This window comes from Channa argus, chromosome 24 (genome assembly GCF_033026475.1).
Source record: "Channa argus isolate prfri chromosome 24, Channa argus male v1.0, whole genome shotgun sequence".
Classification (NCBI taxonomy): Eukaryota; Metazoa; Chordata; class Actinopteri; order Anabantiformes; family Channidae; genus Channa; species Channa argus.
In genome coordinates, this window is record NC_090220.1 from 2,578,626 (window position 1) to 2,601,706 (window position 23,081).

General features: G+C 41.5%; 1 protein-coding gene across 2 annotated transcripts; it reads left to right on the plus strand.

The window, feature by feature from the left end:
- Positions 1–1,275: 1,275 nt before the first annotated feature.
- fgfr4 (fibroblast growth factor receptor 4) lies at positions 1,276–18,283 on the plus strand. Of its 2 annotated transcripts, none has more exons than XM_067494454.1 (21): positions 1,276–2,024; positions 4,206–4,416; positions 7,007–7,194; positions 7,316–7,466; positions 7,668–7,718; positions 8,390–8,662; positions 8,962–9,051; positions 9,166–9,332; positions 9,425–9,548; positions 10,164–10,354; positions 10,466–10,604; positions 10,717–10,910; positions 11,059–11,204; positions 11,549–11,670; positions 11,779–11,889; positions 12,294–12,484; positions 13,733–13,855; positions 14,295–14,365; positions 14,510–14,647; positions 14,870–14,975; positions 15,485–18,283. In XM_067494454.1, the coding sequence occupies exons 2-21, from the start codon at positions 4,329–4,331 to the stop codon at positions 15,659–15,661; spliced, it is 2,841 nt and encodes a 946-aa protein (XP_067350555.1). In that variant the 5' UTR covers positions 1,276–2,024; positions 4,206–4,328; the 3' UTR covers positions 15,662–18,283. The 2 variants fall into 2 exon arrangements, with proteins under 2 accessions (XP_067350555.1, XP_067350556.1); XM_067494455.1 differs by having other exon boundaries at positions 8,393–8,662.
- Positions 18,284–23,081: the final 4,798 nt, after the last annotated feature.

Consider the following 23,081-nt stretch of genomic DNA (forward strand, 5'->3'; position numbering starts at 1 on the left):
GAAATGACACTTCACTTTACCACATTTGTGTACGATTCAAGAATGTGTTTTGTTTGATTTGTTGTATTTTATATTTAAATATTTAAATTTTTGAATCCTACACAATATTTGGCAAGGGAGAAAACTGTTTTACTGGCCAGACACCATTTTCAAACTCATACAGGGATGTCACCTACCTACGGTAATGACTGTCTCCTTGGTTTGTCAGTCTTCAGGAAGTGAATGTAAGTCTATATAACAAAATGATAAATGTGCGTGTGTGTGTGTGTGTGTGTGTGTGTGTGTGTGCGTGTGTGTGTATTCATTCAAAGAACACAACCAACAGAAATACTTGGAGAGTCTGGAATGACACTATAGAAGCAAACTATACGTAAAGTAATTGGTGCATTTATGTGATCTTTTTCTATAATAATTGTTTCTGTATTTTCATTATTACACAAAATGTATGGAGATGACGGATTTGCAAAAGAGGAACATGTTTGAGCAATATGAAAATAATGTGTTTTTATGTTAAATAATGTATTCTTTTTCTTTCTGTTATTATAAGATGTTCAAAACAAACAAATGATGTTTGCTTGTATGGATGCACCTGCATATTTTTTGGGTGCAGGTATATTTACTTTATTTCCTCTGTATTCCCATGCTGCAGTCTTTCTTTACCCAACAACTTTTCTTTTTTTTTGTGCCAAAATAAACTTGATATGACATATTCTGATGTCTTGCTGTATGCAGTATCCGTGGGTTACTAGATGGAGCCTATTTTGCTTAGCTTTCATATGAGAGCAAACATCAGAGTGTTCTCTGCTGCAGCTAATGAGATTACTCGGCCCTGTTCTTTTACTGATGCAATTAAAACCTGGAAGCCATTAACACACATTCACTCAGCAACATAATTGAATGCTGCTCCTGAAGAGACCTCAATGCTCTGTTTGCAGAAAAGACAATTAACCCGCTATAAATTATGAGACGTTATAAAAACGTTAATGACACGAGTTACGTGGTGATTTTCGGCACACGCACACAAAACCTTACATAATTGGAAAGGTTTAGATTATTTACAAAGCATTTCAGGCATAACGCGACCAAGTTGTGCCGCTGTGGGAGAGAAAGGGACTTTGGTATTATTTGCCAGCTTCTTGGAGGGAATGGGGGTGTTTTTGTGTTGGCGTAGAAGGAGGGTAACCGAAGCGTACCCCCTCCTCTCTCTCTCTCTCTCTCTCTCTCTCTCTCCCTCCCCCTCCTTCTCCGGCTTCCCTGGTCGCTTTCAGACCATTGTTGTTGTGGCTGCCGTCCGGAGAGCAGCGCAGTGTTGTAGGTGGGCTGGTGTGTGAAGCACACAGTAACTCGCTCCCCTCTCTCTCTCTCTCTCTCTCCCACTCTCACTCTCTCTCTCTCTGCTGGAGAAAGGAAAAGAACTGAACTCCACATTTCAGTAGCACAGCAGAGTTCAGATCTTACCAGGACAAACTCACTGAGGAGAGACGTTGCCGAAGCGCTGCGTAAAAGCGCACGTAAAGAGTTTTATCCCGGACTGTCGGACAGTTTAATGTAGAAGAGACTCTGAACTACAGAGCACGTCTCTGTATTATTCGTCTGTATTAATATTTTTTTTTCTCTAATTTCTTAGCCACATCTGTTATAAAGCAGTTTCAGAGAGAGAACAAGCTTTTACACGCGCAAATCCACATTCTCGCTCACTGGTTGTCTCTCTCTCCATGGATTCAGCGCTCTGAGCGGCCGGCTACAGCGGACTTTGCCCCGAGGATCGCAGCTTTTTTCCTCGGGTCACCAGAAGAACGGGGCAGCTGTCGCTCGTGTTCCAGGGGGGCTGTTTTTGATGGATTTATAGGCTCAGTTCCGCGTTCAACTGGATAAAAACAGCCGCTCACAGACAACTTTGGGAGGGATACAGCGGGAATACTAGCGCTCCAAATGAGGATTTCAATATTCGCTCTTGGTGACCGGGACCAGCAGTGATTTTCCTTAGTGCCAGTCATTCCAGGCAGGACAGGCCGACAAGAAAGGTGGGTGAAAACAGATCGAGACAGCTGGAGATTCTTGGAGAGTTGTTTCATTCATTTTCATTCCATGGTGGAGTGTGGCTCAGATTTCAACAAAAACCCACTTAAAGAAGCGCCATATTCAATTACGCAAAGAATTAAATGACTGTATTAGGGTCACACTATTCCACGTTTAAAAATGTTTTCATTAGAGCACAGCAAATGTCTAAATATAAGGCAGGAGGAGGTCTATTACGACACTGCTTGACCTTCTAGAATCACTCATTTGCATTGTAAACTGGGAAACTGAACCACGTTTGGCAACTTTGAGTCTCCAGTTTAAAAAGTGATGTTAATAGAAGTCCATGTTAAACATGTTGTGCTTTGCAGTGCATGGATCCAAACAAGTCACTTATTAGACATTGAACCCTCCACATGGACTGTTGCTGTCGCTTAGAGCGGAGTTTGACCTCTGTCAGACCACCGACCCATTCAATAATATACAAAGTGATACAATTAGTTTATATTCACCCGCATTTGTGTAATAAAACAACAGTGCGTGATCAGAGCATGACGTTCCTCTCAGGTTTTCCTCTGTGTAGTGTAGTGAGGACCATTTGAAATCAAAAGTAAAGGCTATTTAAAAGCATCTTGGTGAATTGATCAAGTTGGTTGACTGGTGGCGGGACGCGCGTGCAGAAACTGTAATCCTAAAGTCACTATACCTGTGAGCTATAACATGGAGAATGACAGCTCGGGACGCCCATGTGTTGGTTATAATCAACGAGGTCGGTTTGAGACAAATAGTGCAGGAAGGGCTGATTTATTAAGTGAGATTTATATGAATATGCCGTGTGTTAAAAATAAAACAGCCTACACAGTGACGCCCTTCTCTCCGTGTTTAAGGCTGAAAAGTAGAATACAGTAAAAGTGTTTTGGCTCCGGATGAACACAGCGGAGAGCAGCATCCAGGCAACGTGCCAACGGAATTAGCAGCAGCAGGAGAAAAAAGTTTTCCAGTCCTTAATTGAGAAAGAATACGTTTCATTCAGCAAGCTGGTTGTTAAAGACGGCGTGTACGTGTGCATGTGTGTGTGTGTGTGTGTACGTGGGCGCGGCCTCCATGCATGGAGCGCACACACCGGGGTCTGGCGCCTGTGCGCATTGGCCCGACTCGCAGCACCAAAATCGCTGTAATAAGACTTTAGTCTTCTTATAGACTGTGGAAGTGTAGCGTTTTTCTTCAGAGTGAGTGTGTACAGACGTGTTGGACTCAAAATAGCTTTGAATCGTTTTTAAAAGTTGAACAATCTCCATATAGCATATTATTTAAAATCATAATATACTAACTATAGTGGTATTGGGGTATGTGCAGAAACACACATTTGGGACAATTGGAGACTGGTCAATTAACTGTCAGTGCTTAACTGTGCTCTTTAAAATTTAAAATATAACTTTATTAATACATTTTTTAACATATATATTTATAGGTTAAACCATGATTAATATAGACTAATAATAGAAATACGTTTTTCACAACTTCATAATTGTGATGTTTATATTTTCTTTGTCAGATTAAAAGGAGAGATATAAAAGCAATATCCTAGACCAAAAGATTAATCAATTATCTGAGGAAATAATCCAGATAATTAAATCTTCTCCTGGACAGAATGTACATGACGTTTAGACTTATACTAAGATAAAAGATGTTGAGTTTGTTTAGTTTTCACTTTTGCCTACCGAAACCTAATTAACATCAAAGTGAGAAGAATATTTGTTCCCGTTTCTGCTAATTTATATGTATTTCTACCTTCTGTCCGGAAGCTGAAGTCTTATCAGCTGCTGCTGCTTCAGATTCTGTAGCTTCCTGGCAAGATAAAAAAAATCCCATTATTCCAGGGCACAGTGAGTACTTCCCATTGATAAACAGCAGGCCAGTAACAGCCCTGGTTCTTATTCATAACGCAGGAGAGCCTGGACAATGTAAGGCCACTGAGCGGGACAGTTACCAGGACATCTGCTTAAGAATACAGCTGCTCACAGTCAAAACAGGCTCTCTTCCAACTATTTTGCTAAACTATTGTTTGTGTTTTTGCCAACTGGTTTAAACTCAAGAGAAATGTCTGTGCCTTTAGCTGCTCCCCAGTCACATCTCCTGAGAGATTCAAGCTTCTAACAGGACATGTGGTTTGTTTGTCTCCCCAGGATCCCGATTTAGGAACTTTGTGCATTTTTAAGTTTGCCAATGCCAGAGATCGAGGTGTGAGGCCCACTTCAGGCTTCCAGCATACATTTCTACCTTTTAACAACAAGACAGACATCTCAAAGATGGCAAAGGTCTGTACGTTCTGCATTCTCCTGCTCTGTTTAATGGACAGTGTCTCAGCCAGGGCCGTCAACAGAGGAAAAACTAAAGGTAAGATTTCAATTGTATGTGCAATAATAGGAACCGTTAGGCCTACTTTATCCCCCTTTTAGTAGTTTGTATTTATCAGAAAGTTTACGACGGTTTACCTCCTGTTAGTACACCTTGTTGTTGGGGGTTGTGTTGCATATATTAGATAATTTCACCCTATTGAGGTCCCTCCTCAAGTGTGTTTATTGTGTGTCAAAATTTACACAGCCATGTCAGTGCATCTGTGAACGATTCAATTAGTCAGTTTTCGTTTCTTGGTAGACATGACCCCAGATGAAGTCAAGGTGACAGGAAAAATGACAGAGAGTCAGTTGCCATGTTTTGTTGGGCTAAAGAAGGAGGAAAAGCTCTCTGTGTTTTTGCTGCCTTATAAAGTGCTACCTGATCTGTCCGAGGCCCTGGGGGTCGGAAGTGTAAATCTGCCTGGCTGCATGCCAGCTGTAGTGGATGAAGAGGGAGGGGCTGAAGGGGCTTTTTTTAAAATTTTTTTTACTGATGCTTTAGAAACAGGAGCCAATGCAAAAAGTCATTGCCAGTGTAAAGATCCATCAAAATGCTTATTTCCAAATGATTTTTTTTTTTATGAATGTGACTAGATTGAGGAAAGACAAAGTGGATTGTCTCCCCATAAGGTGTCAAGCACAGAAGTTTCCTCTTGTCCTTCAGTGCAGAGCCAAGTGAGGCCAGCCAGGGCTTGCTGTTCAGAGACAATGTGCAGGAGGGGCCCCAGGAAGACCTCTTAGGTTTGTTTATAAGACAGACAAGAAAAGAGTCAAAGCAGGATTGATAGAAAGATCTGATGGCTTGTAGGACATGTAGAGACTCCATGTCTACTAATTTCGGCCCTCCAGAGATTTGAAAAAGAGCTCACAATAAATTTTTTTTCAAAACCGTGGTTTTCAGTATAAAGACAAATCAGTTCAGATTTACAGAATAAGTGTTATCCCCGGGGGAATAAATCAAAAATGATTATCATTAGGTTTGGCAAACAACTGAGATTTGTCAAGGTCGTTTCCCAGAATCACTCGTGAGATCCAGGAAAATTGTTGCAAAAGTTGGAAAAAGCACACAAGTTAGGGTAAAAGCCAGGATTGAGTTCTAACATAAATTACCATTTAAATGAAATGCTATTACAAGCATTTGGTCTAAACTAGGATGAGTGACAGAGACTTAAGAAGGAGAAAGCTAACTCCCCCCTGTCAGTGAAAAGAGACTTCCTACCACCCCCTGAAGATACCTTCACCTGAACAGAGGGTATGGGTCCCCACAATGCACTTTTTCCTCAATCATTTTGTGTTAAACTGACAAAAACTGTAAAAATGCTGTTTATTGTGACATTTCACAATAACAGGGAGCCATTTGCAACATTCGAGAGTAACAAGACTGCAGGATTGTGTAGAGCTCTCTACTAATTCAACTAATGAAGTGCATACAATATTATAGGGCCATGCTGTAGGTTCCGAGTTGAGGGTTGTGCTGCCAACCCAGCCGGCTGACTGGCTCACTCACGCCAGCTGAGCGGTTTGTCTGTGTTTTGTTGTGGTTTGTTTGCCCCCTCGCCTCTGGGTGACAATTCACACTCAGTCACGAGTTCAACTCCAGGGCACTGTCCCTGTCTCTGCAAGTTCATTAGCATGACTGCAAGTGTATGTGCGTGTGTGTGTGTGTGTGTGTGTGTGTGTGTGTGTGTGTGTGTGTGTGTTCATCTCTTTGATTTACAGCTCACCACTGTGTTTCTCCATTAGAGGAAAATATGTGGCCTGTTGCAATGCCATTTTGTTTAGATTTGAACTCATATTGACACGCATTAAATGATCAGTGGGTCCACGGTAAAACTTGCCATCAAGACCTTTCTTTATGTTTTCCTCTTGGCTTTTTTGACGAATCACTATTTTTGATTTTACACCTAAAGCATTACCTCTCTATTACTCAGGGCAATTAGGAAAATATGGCAGTACTTCACTCCAACTAGGAAACAGATTGCCTTTTCACTAAGCACTTGCAGGAAGCAATCAGACAGAAAATTGCCTAGGAAAATTGTTCGTTCTAAGTGACCGAGCAGTAAGCGGGGTCCATGGCCAGGGTGCACTTACCCTGAAAAAAGTCATTGGGTGAGCACATAAATAGACGAGTGGCCCACTGAATGGATGGCACTGTGGCTGAAGGTGACATGATAGTAGCCTGGTTATCAGGGCACTCTATCACCAGTTCCTGGTCGCATTAAATGACAGCAGTTGTTTAGGAGCATAGTGTTATGTTGCTGGACCTTTCAGAGGTAAACCGAAACCACCAGGATGTGTTTTGACAATTTTTGTCCTGTTCACTCGGGGCACATTCAGACCAAGGATGTTCGCGGATGTTTGTTAATACTCTGGACTCCTTCATCTGTGGAACAACTGTAACATGATCCCTGAAATATGGTTCTTTTAACAGTGTTGTAGTAACCATTCAAAGTAAAAAACAGTAAAACAAATTCAAAGAGAAAAGGAATCAGTTAGCAGGCACTGAATCAACATCAAGCATAAAAATCAAACTGACTAAAAAATAAAACTGATTTTTTTTCTGCTTTCTTCTTATTTTAATTCTACAGATTTAAGGATCTCCAGGCCGCTGATTGTGCCTGGTTACCCTGAGAATGTCACAGGGTTGGTGGGCGGTCAGGTGAAGTTGGTGTGTAAAATTCACAGGCCGGCATCCACTAAGGTGCAGTGGCTGAAGAAGGAGGTCAGCTCCATGGGGGAAAGTCAGGGGGGAACATCTCAACTCAGGGCTCTGATGGTAAGAAATGAACATTTACCACTAAAAAAATTCCAATTGCAATTTTCATGCTCAATCTCAGAACGTGTTTAGGTTCTGTCTTCATCACAATGCTAACAGGTTGAAATGCTCCTTTATGCAGCCTCTGCAGAGCAACGGGTCCAAGGTGAGCACCCTGCACCTGACCAACATCACGCTGCAGGATGCAGGAGAATACATTTGCATGGCCGAGAGCACCCACGCAGGACAGACCGTGCAGGCCATGCAATCGGCATGGCTGGATGTTCTGCCTGGTAAGACTCACTTATCATGCCAAGATTTGGACATATCTTAGTTGCTGTGCCTTGCATATGTAACTGATTGAACAGTTTTAACCAAGTTCTCATTAGTACCACAGCAGGGAGAACCCTGAGCTCTATCACATCTATCTACCATTTGACATGTCATTCAAAACACAGCATTGCTGTTTTCTAACCTCAATTTCTCTCCCACAGTTAGTGTCATTTCCCAAACTGTGGACCCGACAGCAGCTGAAATCTCCCCAGGTAAGAGTAAAACCCTGCAAATGTAAAACCCTGCAAAGCAAGGACTCAGTGTTATGGTGGTATGGTGTCCATCTGTGTGGGATCCTTCACTACAGGCTGAAATAAACGTCTCGCCTTTCTTTGCTCACTTAATTCTGCAGTGAACCTTTACCGCCCCCCAGATTTACTCTCCGTCCTCGCTGCAACAATGCAATGCAATGTTCATTAGCTTCAGTCTCTTCTTCCTTGTTTCTTTTCTTTTTTGTTTTGAGTGAGTCAGGGAGGGGAAGGGGTTCTCCAGTGTTAGCTAGATCACTCGTAGTCCAACAATAATCTACAGAGGAACAAAAGATGAAGAAGAGGGAGTGTGTGGAGGAGGGCTAGGTCTGTTAGGTCTCCTGATCTCCATGGTAATGTTATTGTGTGTGTGTGTGTGTGTGTGTGTGTGGGGGGGGGGGGGGGGAATAATGGCTTGAGGAGTTGAAGGTCATAGCTGAGAGAATGGCCACTTTAGAGAGCAGATGAAGAAATAACGTGCTGACTGGCCTGCTGTGTTTAGTGACGCATGCAAAAAAGCAAAAAGGCCAAGAGACTGATTGATGAGTATTTAAAGGGTTGAAGCAAAAAAGTAAGAAGATGGCTGCACAACCTGAACACCGAAGTAAAACTAGACTTATGTTGTTGGGTCTCAGCAGATGTTCTCGAGGACCTGAGTGAAGACACTTCTGAGCATCTTCTGTTAGAGCCTGGTAATGTGTTAAAACTGCGCTGCGACACAAGCATCCGTCCTGGCATGGCCATGAACTGGTACAAAGAGGGAGCCCGGGTTGTGCCCACACCCCGCATCCAGATCCACGGTGTCATCATGGAGATCACAGATGTAACATACGAGGATTCGGGTGTTTATGTTTGTGTTCTCCGGGGAACCAAAGAGCCTGTGAGAAACTTCACCATCACTGTAGCAGGTAAGAACAGTGTTGTTTTTTAGAAAGCCAATAACATAATTGTTGGCTTTAGACTGCCTATACTTATTAGAGCTAGATGTGATTATATATACAATAAGTATTAGTATATCAACAGAACATTACAGGAATTATATGAATTTAAGGAACAGTGTAAAAAATGTAATGGGTTCCTTGTACTTTGAGTGTGAATACTTACTGCTTTTAAAGTGATCAGTCAGTCCATTGCAGAATTTGCTTCGCAGACATGTACAGAATATGAGGGTCTGTTTTTATATTGTCATTATTTCTCATGTCTCCAGACTCATTAGGGTCAGGAGACGATGATGAGGACAACGGCTTAGATGACTCGTCGGCTGAGATTGAAAACGACCAGGTTTACTTCTCCAGAGGTGTGTCTATTTGCTTTGTAGCTGAAGTCCTTAAGAATTTGGCAGAACTTGATCTTGATTTGCCTCAAGATTTCATCAGAACCTTTTGACTAATGGTTTATTTTTTCTCTTCAGGTCCCCGCTGGACCCACACCCAGCGTATGGAGAAGAAGCTGTATGCTGTTCCCGCAGGGAACACCGTCAAGTTTCGCTGTGCAGCCACGGGCAGCCCCATACCGAGCATTCGCTGGCTGAAAAACGGGCGTGAGTTCAGAGGAGAGCATCGCATAGGGGGCATTAAGGTTAGAATGGCAGGAGAATGTCATGCTGAATAAAGATTATAAAATCTGAAGTAGCTATCCAAGCTAATGTTAGTTTATGTTGCTTTGGCTAGTTGAGACACCAGCACTGGAGCCTGGTGATGGAGAGCGTTGTCCCATCAGACAGAGGAAACTACACCTGCGTAGTGGAGAACAAATACGGCTCCATCTCTCACAGCTACGTCCTCGATGTCCTGGGTAAGACATGATTATGCATGACAATATCTGGAGTTTTGCAAATCCAAGAGTCTGTCTTAGATTTAATAATTAATTAATTAATAATGAAATATGATCTGAAATATCTGTTTTGATCAGCTTACACACAGGCTGGTATGGCAGGAATAGTAACAGTCTATAGTCATCACTTATTGAAAAAGCATCATGTCTTCAGTGTGTGGGAGGGGATAACCAGAGGGGTGAGCAGAAGATGAAAGGGACGCCTTGTTTCGCCATTGGTGGGCAGGATCTGGACAGTCAGGCGTCTATACCAGTTTTCTACCTGACCTGTGACAGGGGATCGAGGAGAATGTGGTTTATTTGTTCATTGCCGATCCACCGCAGGGTCAGTTTCTGTCCACATCAATGGGGGGAGAAGACTAACGAGAGAACTAACGAGATCAGAGAGTGAGAGTACGCGCAGATCAAAGAGTCCCTGGCAACCAGCTGACAAAGAGCCATGTTAATGGGCATGTTTCTGGACTGTCCCTGAACTGTTGCCCCTGAGAAGTGGGGGATCCTTTTATGCTCTGTCTTGAAAACATTGGAGCCTTAGTTCACTTGGCTAAAGGTTATTGTTGTTTGTTTCCTGTACAGAGCGCTCCCCCCACAGGCCCATTCTACAGGCTGGTCTGCCAGCTAACACTACGGCAGTGGTGGGCAGCGATGTCCAGTTCCACTGTAAAGTCTACAGTGATGCCCAGCCCCACATTCAGTGGCTCAAACACATTGAACGAAATGGTAGCCGCTATGGTCCAGATGGGATACCCTATGTTCAGGTCCTCAAGGTCAGTAACATACGGACGAAGCGACAAAGACGAGCACTGTTTCTAATAGTGTGTTGTTTTAAATGTTGTCTATTAACTTTTTATGTCACTTTCTAAATTTGTGACTTGCAGACAGGCAGTTTGAACATGTCAGAGGTGGAGGTGCTCTATCTGTCCAAAGTTACTATGGAAGAGGCAGGAGAGTACACTTGTTTGGCTGGAAATTCAATTGGTTTCGCCTACCAGTCTGCTTGGCTCACTGTCATCTCAGGTACGACTGCCTACAGAAGGCTAAATGGTTACACACAAAAAAAAATGCTTCCCCTTGTCCCTCTTTCCGTGATGCACTAAGCTGCCTTTACCAACGTTCTTTTTGTTTATAGAGGAGGAAGCAGCAGATGCTATTGAAACCATGGAGACCAAGTACACTGACATCATCATCTATGCCTGTGGTTTCCTGGCTCTGATCATGGCCATCATCATTGTGGTGTTGTGTCGAATGCAGGTCCACCCTAGAAGGGAGCCGTTTGATGCTCTTCCTGTCCAGAAACTTTCCAAGTTCCCTCTTCGCAGACAGGTAAAGGATTCTGTGTATCATGAGATGAATAGTAGGCAGGTCTAAAGGCTAGTGCTTGCTTCAAAGGTTCTACAAAGTAGTAGAATAGTTGTAGATATAGTTGCCTTTTTGCCTTTTTTGAGTGGGTCTTCTGCATCTCTTTCTTCAGTACTCAGTTGAATCAAACTCATCAGGGAAGTCCAGCGCATCTCTAATGAGGGTGGCTCGCCTGTCCTCCAGCTGCTCTCCCATGCTGGCTGGAGTCATGGAGTTTGAGTTACCCTATGATCCAGATTGGGAGTTCCCTAGGGAGAAGTGAGTTGGATCATCATTTGCAAAATCTTAGTGATATATTGAAACAGAATTGCATTTACAAATTCTTTACAATTTGTTATGAAGGAGATATAATTTGAAATGTTTAATTTACTTAAAAGTTCTACCCATTGAAAAGAGAGTATGTCTTCAGTTTAGTTTAGCTGCTGGGATCAAGAATCTCTGCACTATAGCTCTCGTGACATGTGGGGACCTAAAAGAAAACAATCCCGCAGCCAATTCTGGCTCTGCCCAACCTATGTTTTGAGAAACCAGAGTCTAAAATTATGGATTTGTTAAGTTTTCATTTGGACATACTTATTTTGGGTAACTCTTTCTCTTTCTAGTTTAACACTGGGCAAACCTCTAGGAGAAGGGTGCTTCGGTCAGGTGGTCAGAGCTGAGGCCTTCGGCATCAACAAGGACTGCCCCGACCAGGCCACCACTGTGGCAGTCAAAATGCTCAAAGGTAGGAAAGAAATTGTACAAATGCAGAAATGAAGGGATAGAAATTAGCCAAAGTCTGCAGTCAGTGAGGAAGCCGCGCTCATTCTAATAAGTAACATTTCCCCATTAGATGATGCCACAGACAAAGATCTGGCAGATCTCATCTCAGAGATGGAGCTGATGAAGGTGATGGACAAACACAAGAACATCATCAACCTGCTGGGAGTCTGTACACAGGACGGTGAGTTTTTGACATATGACTTTTTCTCTTTGTTGTTTTTTCCTGATCAGTATCCTCTCATTTGCTTTATTTTTTTTTGGTTTACATAAAATGTCACCTCAAACTAAACTAATTGGCTTCTTGGCTTGTAAGATGATGTTTAGAGCAGCTTGAAAGGACAGCATTATCCTTGTAAAACAAATTATAACACATGCATACAAACGCGCACACACACACACACACAAACACACACCCTTATTTCAAAAGGGAAAGCATTGCCCCTTCTTTACGTTCTTGGCGAAACACATAATTGTAAATTGTAACCCGACTAAATGAATAGTTCAGCCACGGTGGTCTCAACCTTCAGGCTAAAACAACAAAAGGAATAACTCCATCCTTTATCCTGTTTGTGTCCCCTCCCTCAGGTCCTCTTTATGTTCTGGTGGAGTACGCCTCCAAAGGCAGTCTGAGGGAGTACCTTCGGGCCCGGAGACCCCCAGGCATGGACTACACCTTTGATGTCACCAAGGTGCCTGAGGAGCAGCTCACCTTCAAAGACCTCCTGTCCTGTGCTTACCAGGTGGCCAGAGGAATGGAGTATCTGGCCTCTAAAAGGGTATGTTCCCTTCAAAGAGGGGTGATTCATTTGCAGTATCTCTCTGTCAAAATAGTTGAATTTCTGGTGGGTGTGACAATAATCTTTCGTCAACTCAAACACGAACAAAAATTTGCAGTGTGACAATGTGGCTAGTAATTTATGACCAAATTAGAGAAATCTGAGAAATGCATAATCATTTACTCAACTCATTAATTGATTCTTCATTTAAACATCACGTAAAAAAATCCTAAAATTTCACACTACTTTCTTGAAGTTGAGGATTTGCTGCTCTTCTCTGTGCCTCTTACTGTTCCCTTTCCTTTTTTCTCCCATTCCCACCACCACGTTTCAACTCCTTTTATTTTCCCAACATGCACTCTGTCTGTGTGCTTATCCTTGTGTCCCTTTGTCTGTCAACCGGTGTCTCAGACAGACATTCCTGAACAGAAAGAAAGCTGCTGCAGCTTCAGTCCTGTTTACTCTTCTCTATCCGTCTGTCTGTCCCTCTGCCGTGCTTTGTCCTTTTTAGCACTCCCATAAATCTGTTACCAAACAGGCAGCAGAGCCGTCGTCTGGGTGTAGGCATCAGGTTTCTGGCTCTACGGCCTCATAAGAATGCAGGAGGCTCAAGCTAACCCTCTATTATGGGGAGACCCACAAACCAAGAACGGTTCATTTTCCTCGACCCCACAAATCCCACATCTATTTCGAATGAAAACCAAAATAAACTTAATGACATCTATTCAATGTGGGCTAACAGTGCCTTTCTTTTTTCCTCCCAAAGGGTTGTTTTTTTCTTTAAACTCCTGGGTGTCTATATAAAGACATCTTAATTTTGCAATGACTTTTGATTTTTGAAAAAAGATCTATGGTGAATTATTTCTACTTTCCCCACCTCTGTGTTTTACATGATCTTTCCAAGCCACTTCCTGGAACAGACATGTCACTAGTCTAAATATAAAAACAGGGTTTTATTCATATAAAAGCTGTAACTAAACTTAATAACAAAGGTCAACGTTGTTGTTTTTGCAGGACTATGCAGGACTTAAAGCTACTACCTTTGTCAAATGGATACAAGATGATACAAAACAAACACAAAAAAGATAAAGCTCAACACAAACAATATGTTCAGCCCTATTTTTCTGAATCTACATTAAATCTTTGAGCCAGTTGCTAAGCTTCTAATCAGGAGTTCCAGCAGGTGGCCTGGAGCTAATTTTTGGGTATAAAACGAAGTCTTTAATTCTCTCCGTTCTCTCTCGGCAGTGTATCCACAGAGATTTGGCAGCAAGAAATGTTCTGGTAACAGAGGACAACGTGATGAAGATCGCTGACTTTGGCCTGGCTAGAGGAGTCCACCAGATTGACTATTACAAGAAAACCACCAATGTGAGTGACACTTTGAACAGCATGTTTTCAGGAATCACTTTTGGCTCCCGTAACCTTCAACTGGAGAACTGTGTTTTTCAAGTAGTTAAGAAGTGGAGTAGAGCTCAGTCATTTTTCTCCCTGTGAGCTAAGATTTGTTCTCTTAGAGCACAATTCAGAGGGAAAATTACTAGAATGTGCTACTCAAGCAGAATTGCTGTAAGCGAATTAAATACACCCTCAGCCAGGTTCCTTCGGCCTGCTTCTTTTCACAGCTTTGATATTCCTGAAGACAATTGTCTGATGTTTTACTCTGATTGGCAGCAGGCTTAATGAGATTTAATTAGAGAAGAGGGGAGGAGAGAGCAGGGGGGAGCACTGTAAAGGAGAAACGAGAGCACATAAAAAAATAACATTTACAGTGAGACAAAAGGAAAACGTCTTCATGTCCACTCTGCAGGGGCGTCTGCCGGTGAAATGGATGGCACCAGAAGCCTTGTTTGACAGAGTCTACACACACCAGAGTGACGTGTAAGTTCAACATTTCAGCAGCAGAAAAATAAAAAGAGTTTTATGGCAAACACTATGTCCAGTATGAAAGATAAAAGATAAAAACATGGCCAAAGGAATAAACATGTATCTGATTATTAATTCTCTTGTTTTGTCTGTCCTCAGGTGGTCGTTTGGTGTACTGATGTGGGAGATCTTCACATTGGGGGGCTCACCATACCCTGGCATCCCTGTTGAAGAGCTCTTCAAGCTGCTGAAAGAAGGACACAGAATGGACAAACCCTCTAACTGTACACATGAACTGTAAGAACACATCCTTCCCTATGATTTTTCATTCTTAGTACCTGTGCCAGTGTACAGAAAACACATTAGACGAAAGAATATGTGTAGTCTGTTATACTAATGTGAAGTGTTTTCACTTTGTGTTCAAAGCCAACTGGTTAAGCATTTGTCTCATTGTAGCTGACCTGATCTGGATTGTGTAAATGGTTTTTTTCTGTGTTGCGATTTTTTTCCCCTCTGTAGCTACATGATGATGCGTGAGTGCTGGCATGCTGTTCCCACCCATAGGCCGACCTTCAAACAGCTGGTGGAGGAGCTGGATGGAGTGCTCCTGTCCATCTCTGACGAGGTGGGCTTCAAGCACATACACAAGCATGCACGTGTGCTAATGCATCCACAGATGCTAATTTATCGTAGCAGATGGTTTCAGTACACAGAAGTGGATACACAATCCTGAGCTCATAAACTCTTAGTAACAAAGTTAACTGTAAGTGCTAAGATTGTCTTTTCCCACACAACCAATAAGCTATCGGCAGATCAGTAAAGCATTTGTGTGACTGCTGGGTTTTAATAGAATTCAATTACGGAAATTTTCAGCCTTAGAAACCAACCTAACAACATGGGGCTGCACCTACAAGCAATGCCAGCACTTCTCCACTCCTGCATCTCTCTGGCTGTGAATACTATTAAATGAACACCATGTGTATTAGCCTTTGAAGATTGTAATAATGACAATGAAAACATTTCCACAGCTGTTTACGGTCAACTTTACACACATTTAACTGTGCTATACTTTGTTTTTAGCTTGTTGCAAACAACAGACACCAAAATTTCTGTAATCTTCCCCTCTCCTCTTAGTACCTCGACCTGTCGACGCCCTTCGAGCAGTACTCCCCATCGTGCGAGGATACGTCTAGTTCCTGCTCCTCTGACAACGACTCAGTTTTTACCCACGATGCTTTGTCCTCCGACCCCTGTCTCCTGGGCTATCAAGATGTGCGCACCCGGATAGATATGAAAACAGCGCTACGATAGGCACCTACACACACACACACACAAACACAACACTACAGTGTGGAAACAGTACTTTGGGGTTTCAAGTAAAGCAAGACGTTATTTGGTGGTCATATTAGAGGTCCACAGCAGCTTTTCTAAATTTAAGTTAATTTTTTTTGTCTCAATACTTTTTATACTGGACCTCCAATATAGAACCCTGAACCCTATGAAGCCCTGAGATAAAGGTGGGCCTCTTTTACGCACACACACATTCACACAAATACATACACAGACCCACATGAGTGCATGTGGAGCACTAAGGCCAGTAGGTTTCATTTCATGGGGGATTTTCATAGAAAGACTCTGGACAGAAGAACAAGCAGGAGAAGAGAGGACAGACGTGGTACTTTATCAGCTCTGGCACAGTGCCCAAGAACATTTTGAAAACTGCTGCACTGAACCCAACAGAAGAGATCCCGGTACTAAAAACAGCTCAAAATGCTTTTATTGTCTACTCTGATGAGATGGACAAGGATCTTCTCACATTTATACCTAAAACCAAGGCTTTGAACTTTGGTGATAAAGACATAAAAAACAAACCAACAAAAAAAAAACAAAAACAAAGATTTATTTTGCTATGAAAAAAAAAAAGAAATTGATTGTTAAATATAAATCTCTCTATATAAAATTATTTTACTTGTGTTGCTTATTTAAAAGAAAAAGGTCTTAAATCTCAGGATCTCTCTCATGCTAAGAAGTTGTTGTAGTGGCAGCAAAGTGCCTGAGTTTACAGGATTTCCTGTGAATATATTAGAATATTAAATATTGTATGTAAATATCAACAGCAGAAAAAAAAATGATTGCCTTTTATAAATTATTCTGAATGATACAAAAATGAAGGTTATTGGAGGTGAAAGGTGAGAGAAATTTACTCAAGTGTTTTAAGTGCCAAACCTGTCATAGCTGGTTTCATTCCAAAATACACCATGTACCACATCCACTGGGACTTTTAGTCTCAGTAGATGCTTTTAAAATTGGTTTGCATCTTTACTTTTGCAAAGTAAAAACCAGTCCATATTTTGAGTCATTTTCCAGCTCAGCTTAAATGGTTTGTGGTAAAAACAAATGTACTGGGCCCTTTACGTAAGGCTTATACTAAGAACATTTTGGAATGAAACCCACCACTTGTGATTTTGTAGTAAACTGCTTTAGCATTTAGCCCAAGAAAACAATTTGTGGTTAAATACCAGAAGGCATGCAGTTTTTGTTGCTCGGTCAATCAGAAATACTGTTGGGATATGAAGAAAAAACATCATTTTCTCAAGAGCTCTACTGTATTTGCTAAGTTTTTAGGCCTGAGCCCTAAAGGTCATAAGACCGATTCATTGACAAGTACAAACAACCACATAAACTCTGAGACAACATCTCGTGGTCTTCCAGTAACAACAGCTTTACTCGCTTTCTCTTCGCCTACATGGCTGCTTTGTCCCAGACAGTGTGTCCAGGGTGGGACTTGCTCTAAAAGGAGGACTGACAATTTAACATGAGGACTCTGTGGGGAGCTGGCCCAAGCCCACTGTCACTGCTGACAAGGAGAGGAGGTGGGGAGGAGGGCACTGAATGTGAAAGCCAGTGTGATTGATTTCAAATAGAAGAGAAGGGGGAGGATCCTCCTTTGTCTGGCTGTAACCCTTCACCCAGCCCAATCTGCTGGCAAGGGGTCCTCAGGTCTACAGCCTGGCTGGACAATGAAGGCTTTGCAGGCTTAATGGGTGTGACTACAGACCAGAGGGAGTTTTGGGGGCAGTGGTGTGGGGATAGCTTGGGCTTGTGTGCAAATGAAGAGGCTCTTATTATGGAAATGTCTACTCTTCTCTCCCAAACGGCCCTATCTTTATCCTTAGCCACCATCTTTTAAATTACAAATCTTAATTCAGATGGGCCAGTGCCACCAGGGCCAGCTGCAAAAAAATTCCCCTGTGGGGTAAAATGCCAACTGAGTCCCAGTCTGGCTCCCAAATCTAAAGAAAAACAATTGAAACAGAAACAAAACAACCACTGCCAACTGTTATCGCTTCTTATTATCGGCTAATATGATTGAGTTCTCCAGGTCTGTGATAATTAAGAGATGTCGACGGTGGGTCGCAATTGGTGCAAATTCAAATGCTAAAATACGCCGAAAGCTTCTTGAAATCGCAGCAAAGGTTGGCTTACAAAGGAGCTAATTCACCGAATGAGTTATTTGAAAATGTAATTTTGCTGACTCTGCACAACCAGCTGTAACACCATGATGTTGTGTTCTTTGCTTTCTGTCACATCTTTGAAATTGGAAACAGAATGAGATTTCCAAATGCTTTAAACTTCATCATCCAGCATGCTGTCAGACATTTCAATCTACTCTCCTCATTCACTTGCATACTGTGTGGCCAATCATTCTGTGACAGCTGCTGTGTCTCATTTTGGAATGAAGCTTCACGTTCATCTAAAATGTCCAGATACATTTGTATCCTTACATTCCAGTTTGTTGCTCTTCTCTCAGATACAAACTCTAAACAATCATGACATTCTTAAACATTTCCTCAAGAGAATTATTTTAGAAATATCTAATTTATTTGTTTATTGTTTTGTTTTTATATGAAATAAAGTATAATTTAAAATGAAGCACATTTGTTTCCCTTTCTTTGCGATTGCACAAAGGCCAGGCAACAAGCGAGTCAAGCAACGAAAATACTATATTTACTTCATTCAGTTCAACAATATTAGAAAGAAAGATGAACAGAGACCCTACAGACAGCCAGAGAAGCAGTAAAGTAGTAGAGAGACGGACAAAAATGCTAGAAAGATAAAAGAAAGAGACGGGAGAAATGAAGAGGTTAAGTTTAAAGGTCAAGAGGAGGGAGGAGAGGTTAGCAGTGATCCCAGCCAGCCCTGGCTTTTGAAGTGTGTCGGTTTACATGATTATGTTCCAGCGTGTGTTTTATCTCTTGCATACATGGTGTGTGGTCTGTATATGTGTACATTTCTGTCTTATCTCCCATGTACAATAAGTCTCGATCATCCAGCAAGTCTCTCTCTCTCTGAGGACCTTTATTGCAGGAACTGATAAAGGACTCATTCTGGGACTGTGTCTGGGTTTTGTGTGAGGGCGTGTTTGTAACATTCATTTTGTAACATTTGTAACATTAATTGCATCTCCCAGCAAGTGAAGTTTTAGATTGCACAAATTAAAATCATTTTCAGTTGCTTAGTTGACCATTCAGGTAGATTCAATAGTCTCAATTCCCTTTTTCCTTATTTAAACTGACTTTTACATTTAGTGTTTTTGCAAAAAGTGGGCAAACCAGTAATGTCTCCCTGTAACGTTACTCTGCATTTGAGACTGGGTTGCTCAGCATGGTCAGTGTTTTTCTGTTAAGAATCATTTAAGTTACTGCACTATCTACATGCCTACACACTCTATGTCTTTACATGGATAGCGGATATTTTCAAAAATTATGTTGGACACTATAATCATAGTTGTGACATTTCTGCCGGAGATGATAAAACCATCATTGAAAGTCTCGTGTATGTTATATTGTATAACTTAAATGTTTTTAATTGGACTATATTTGAGTTGACTCATACTCACACAGAGATCTAGATGTGCACGGCAGAACCCTTATCTCTAAAGTAGCAATCAGTCAGTGCAATTTGTTGTCTTAAATTGTTTCTAATTTGAGAGACTGACAAACCTTTCTGACGTAAAAGAGTTTGTTACTGTTGCTGCTGTAACACTGCCATGATTTCGTGCTTATAGTGGTGGTGTTGAAGCAACAAATGTGATTTGTTTGTTTGTTTTTGTTTGTTGTTTTGGTTTTTTGTTGTTATAAAGTTTGTTAAGATTCCTGAGACAATTTGCAAATGATGGATGTTTGATTCACATCTAATTTCTTGCCAAAACATTTCCAAATGACAGAGGAAGCTCTTTATTCAGAGTTAACACTTTGTCAAAGTCTTCCAAGGTCTGAACTTGGCCTTCTGTTTGTAGGTTCATATAAGATATTCATATCAATGCTTCATATGCGAACACGTAGTCAATATCACTATAAGACAAATGTTTAACATTTAGAAGAATTACTGATGATATTTATAACATGCAATATAATAATTTAAATTTTGTTGAAGATGTAAATTTAAAAAAATGCAGTTTTACCCACAAATCTGTACAGTCAATGTCCAATTACTATAAACTGAACAGTCTCCTGTAAATGCCACAGATTATTGTAATATGATGTGCTGTATTCTGCCATATCTGTGCTTATTGTAGTAACCCTTCCTCCCCCGATCACTATAACCATAGATATAAACATAGTTATGGATAAATACTAGACCTGTGCTAAATCTTTTATCATTAAAAACCGATCAGTAAGACAAGAAGAATGAGGAGATTGATTTGAAGCAACTCGTCTGTTTATTACTGTTTAAAGTTTAACTGCTTTGATATAGCAGACTGAACCCTGGACCACACATTTACACACACTATGTTACAGTACTAGACTTAGTGTGCAGGTGTGTGTATGTGATCAAGTGCAATGTTTGTTGTTCTACTTTATCTACTGACCTCTGGAAGTGTTTGTGATTCTGTCTACACACACAGTGTGTGATAAGGCCAGGAAGAGAGTGTGGACACAGGATGTTGAGTTAACACTGGGACAACATAAGAGGCGATTATCACAGAGAGTCAGCCATAACACAACAAGCAGCCACGTGGGCCCATACTGGTGTCTGCTGACACACACAATCTGGTTCAGAGAGAGGAAACCAGTTCCACCGAAGACCTCATGCAGTATTCAATAATATGTCTTTAAAAATACCAGGAATAATACATATTATAATATTTTATACATCTTTAAAATGTAAACTGCCACAAGGTCAAGGTCGTTAATGACAGACAGACAGGCAGATAGACAGACAGACAGATAGACAGCGACACAGGGTTTTCCATTAAAATATGAGATTTACTGTGTTTGTGAGAAACAATTGCAGTGGGATAGTCACCAGGCTGGATCAGGACCAAGTTCACAATCAACACAGCACCGGCAGATATCCCCCACCCTAGCACCAAAGCCCACACTCAGACAGATGGAGCAACTCCTAGAAAAGAATATACCGAAGAAAATTAATTTTTTAAATGCATACAGGGAAGAATACACTTTTCATCCATCCATTTTAGGGTTGCAGGAGGGCTGGAGCCTGTCCCAGCTGTCATTGGGCGAGAGGCGGGGTAAACCCTGGACAGATTGCCAGTCTATCTCAGGGCCAATACAGGCAATTTATAGTCACCAATTAACCTAACATGCATGCCTTTGGACTGTGGAAGGAAACCGGAGAACCAGGAGGGAACCCACGCTGGCACAGGGGAACATGCAAACTCTACACACAAAGGCTGCATGGCCAGCAAGGGACTCAAACTGGGGACTTTGTAGCTGTGAGGTGGACGTCTACATGCTGTCTGAATACAATTTTATGTACATTAAATTAAATTAAATGTCATTTAATGTAAAGGTTTACCGCCCTCCAAATTTAACATTGCTACCCATTTTGAGTATTTATACAAACATTGGTTAAACCAGTTTTAAATAGGTCACTTTCTGATTTTGCATGCTCTAAAGTCGGTGCTATAACTAGCTGCTCAAATTACCTGAACCCAAGCACGTTTCAGTCTGCAAATTGATTTTTATCAGGTAATTAAAAGAAATGAAAACAACTGTAAAGGAAAAACATTTGAAACAACCCAAAAGCACAGAAAACTTTCTCTGGAAAATTATCATCAGGAATGTAAATGAAGCACTAAGTATATGTAATTAGTAGTAAATGGGGTAATACATGCAATACAAGTGCAGCCCTTTGAGCCAAATTGAGCACAATGTTTGCTTTGACATTCAGTCACCAATGGATTTCCACAATTTATAGCTCCATGCTAAGTGGTTTCAGGTCAGAAAATGATGGTTCAATTAAATTATTCCCAAGACAACACTTAGTAAAGGTCAGTGGCTGGCTGAGATCAGCCTGCTCAATGTGAAAAGCATTAATGAAGTACTGCCCAGCCTAGAGCGAGTAGATAGTAACTCTACTCAGTATGTCACCCAAAATCATCAGGAGGCCTTCAGGATACACCGTCACATAGTCTGAACGTCCCCTTTGGCCTCATTACAGAGGGCAGGATGTGACAAACTTCACCTAGTTTGAAAGTTTGTCCCTTCTTTAAAATGCAAATACCCTTTGTTTCGATTACAAATACAGACGGGGTCCGGGATCATTTACAGAGCCAGGGAAGGTTTGTGTCCTTGTCGCCGATCAAGCACAGTAGCTCAGACTGTTTTGTCTGGAAGCACACAAAGAGAGAAATGTTGTGAAGTTATGCTCAAACGTGTCGCAACTACAAATACCATGATATAATTTCCCATGAAACTGAAACATCTTGATATGAACTCGACACTTTAAATCAAACTGATTGTTTCAAGTACCTTACATATTCAAGCCCTTTTCAATTCCAGATGTCAGATGCAGAAATCTCTCCCCGTTAAAAGCAGCCAGACATGCAGATTTGTGTTGATCTGGGTCATTTACACATTTTTCAGAGTTTCACCTCCTCTGGCACACTTGCTTTATTCCCTCTCTCTCCCTTCTGTAATTTAATCTCTAGTTCCTTTTATAGAGAAACACCATAGTATTAGTGTTCAGTGGGCCCTTCTTCAAGGCACATGTGCCTGTTTACACTGAACTAAGAAAATCTGGCCTAACAGAGCTCCAGTGTTCAGTGTACACAGGTTTTGGCACCCCGGTGTCAACAATGCAACGTTTGTAACTCACATTAATATTGCATATATTAATATTGTGTGTTGAGTACAACATGAGCATAAATGATTATGGTCTCAGACTCAGTTTTCTGCAGTAATCTGTGTGTGAAGATAACTTGGAGCAGAAACAGGGAGAATTTGTAGGACGTGAGTAGGCAAATGTAACTGTTTTGACCCGGCCATCCTTTCTAAAAATGTAAGTGAGAAAACTGCTTCCCAAAAGAATTTGTATCTGAATCTGAAGTGTGAATTAATTTCACATAGTACTTGGCCAGCTGTGCAAAGTTGTGAAAGCAGGTCTGGTGAGCTAGATTCTTGATTCTTGACAGACCTTGATCCCTGACTTTTAATTTGTTTATTTTAGTCGAAAATCATGAATGTCTTTCGGTGGGTCTGTCTAAAAGTCCATCCAGTTAAGGGGCATGGGTGGGCAGGAGCCCATCCCAGCTGTCAAAAGGCAGAGCTAGTGAAAAGGGAGAGTTCACCCTGGACAGGTCACCGGTCCAACTCAGCTGACAGAACACCAGTCACACCTGCATGCAATTTGAGGTCACCGTACAAGTACGGGGAGAACAGCCAAACTCAACCCAGAAGGGCCAAGGCCATCTGGGATTTAAACG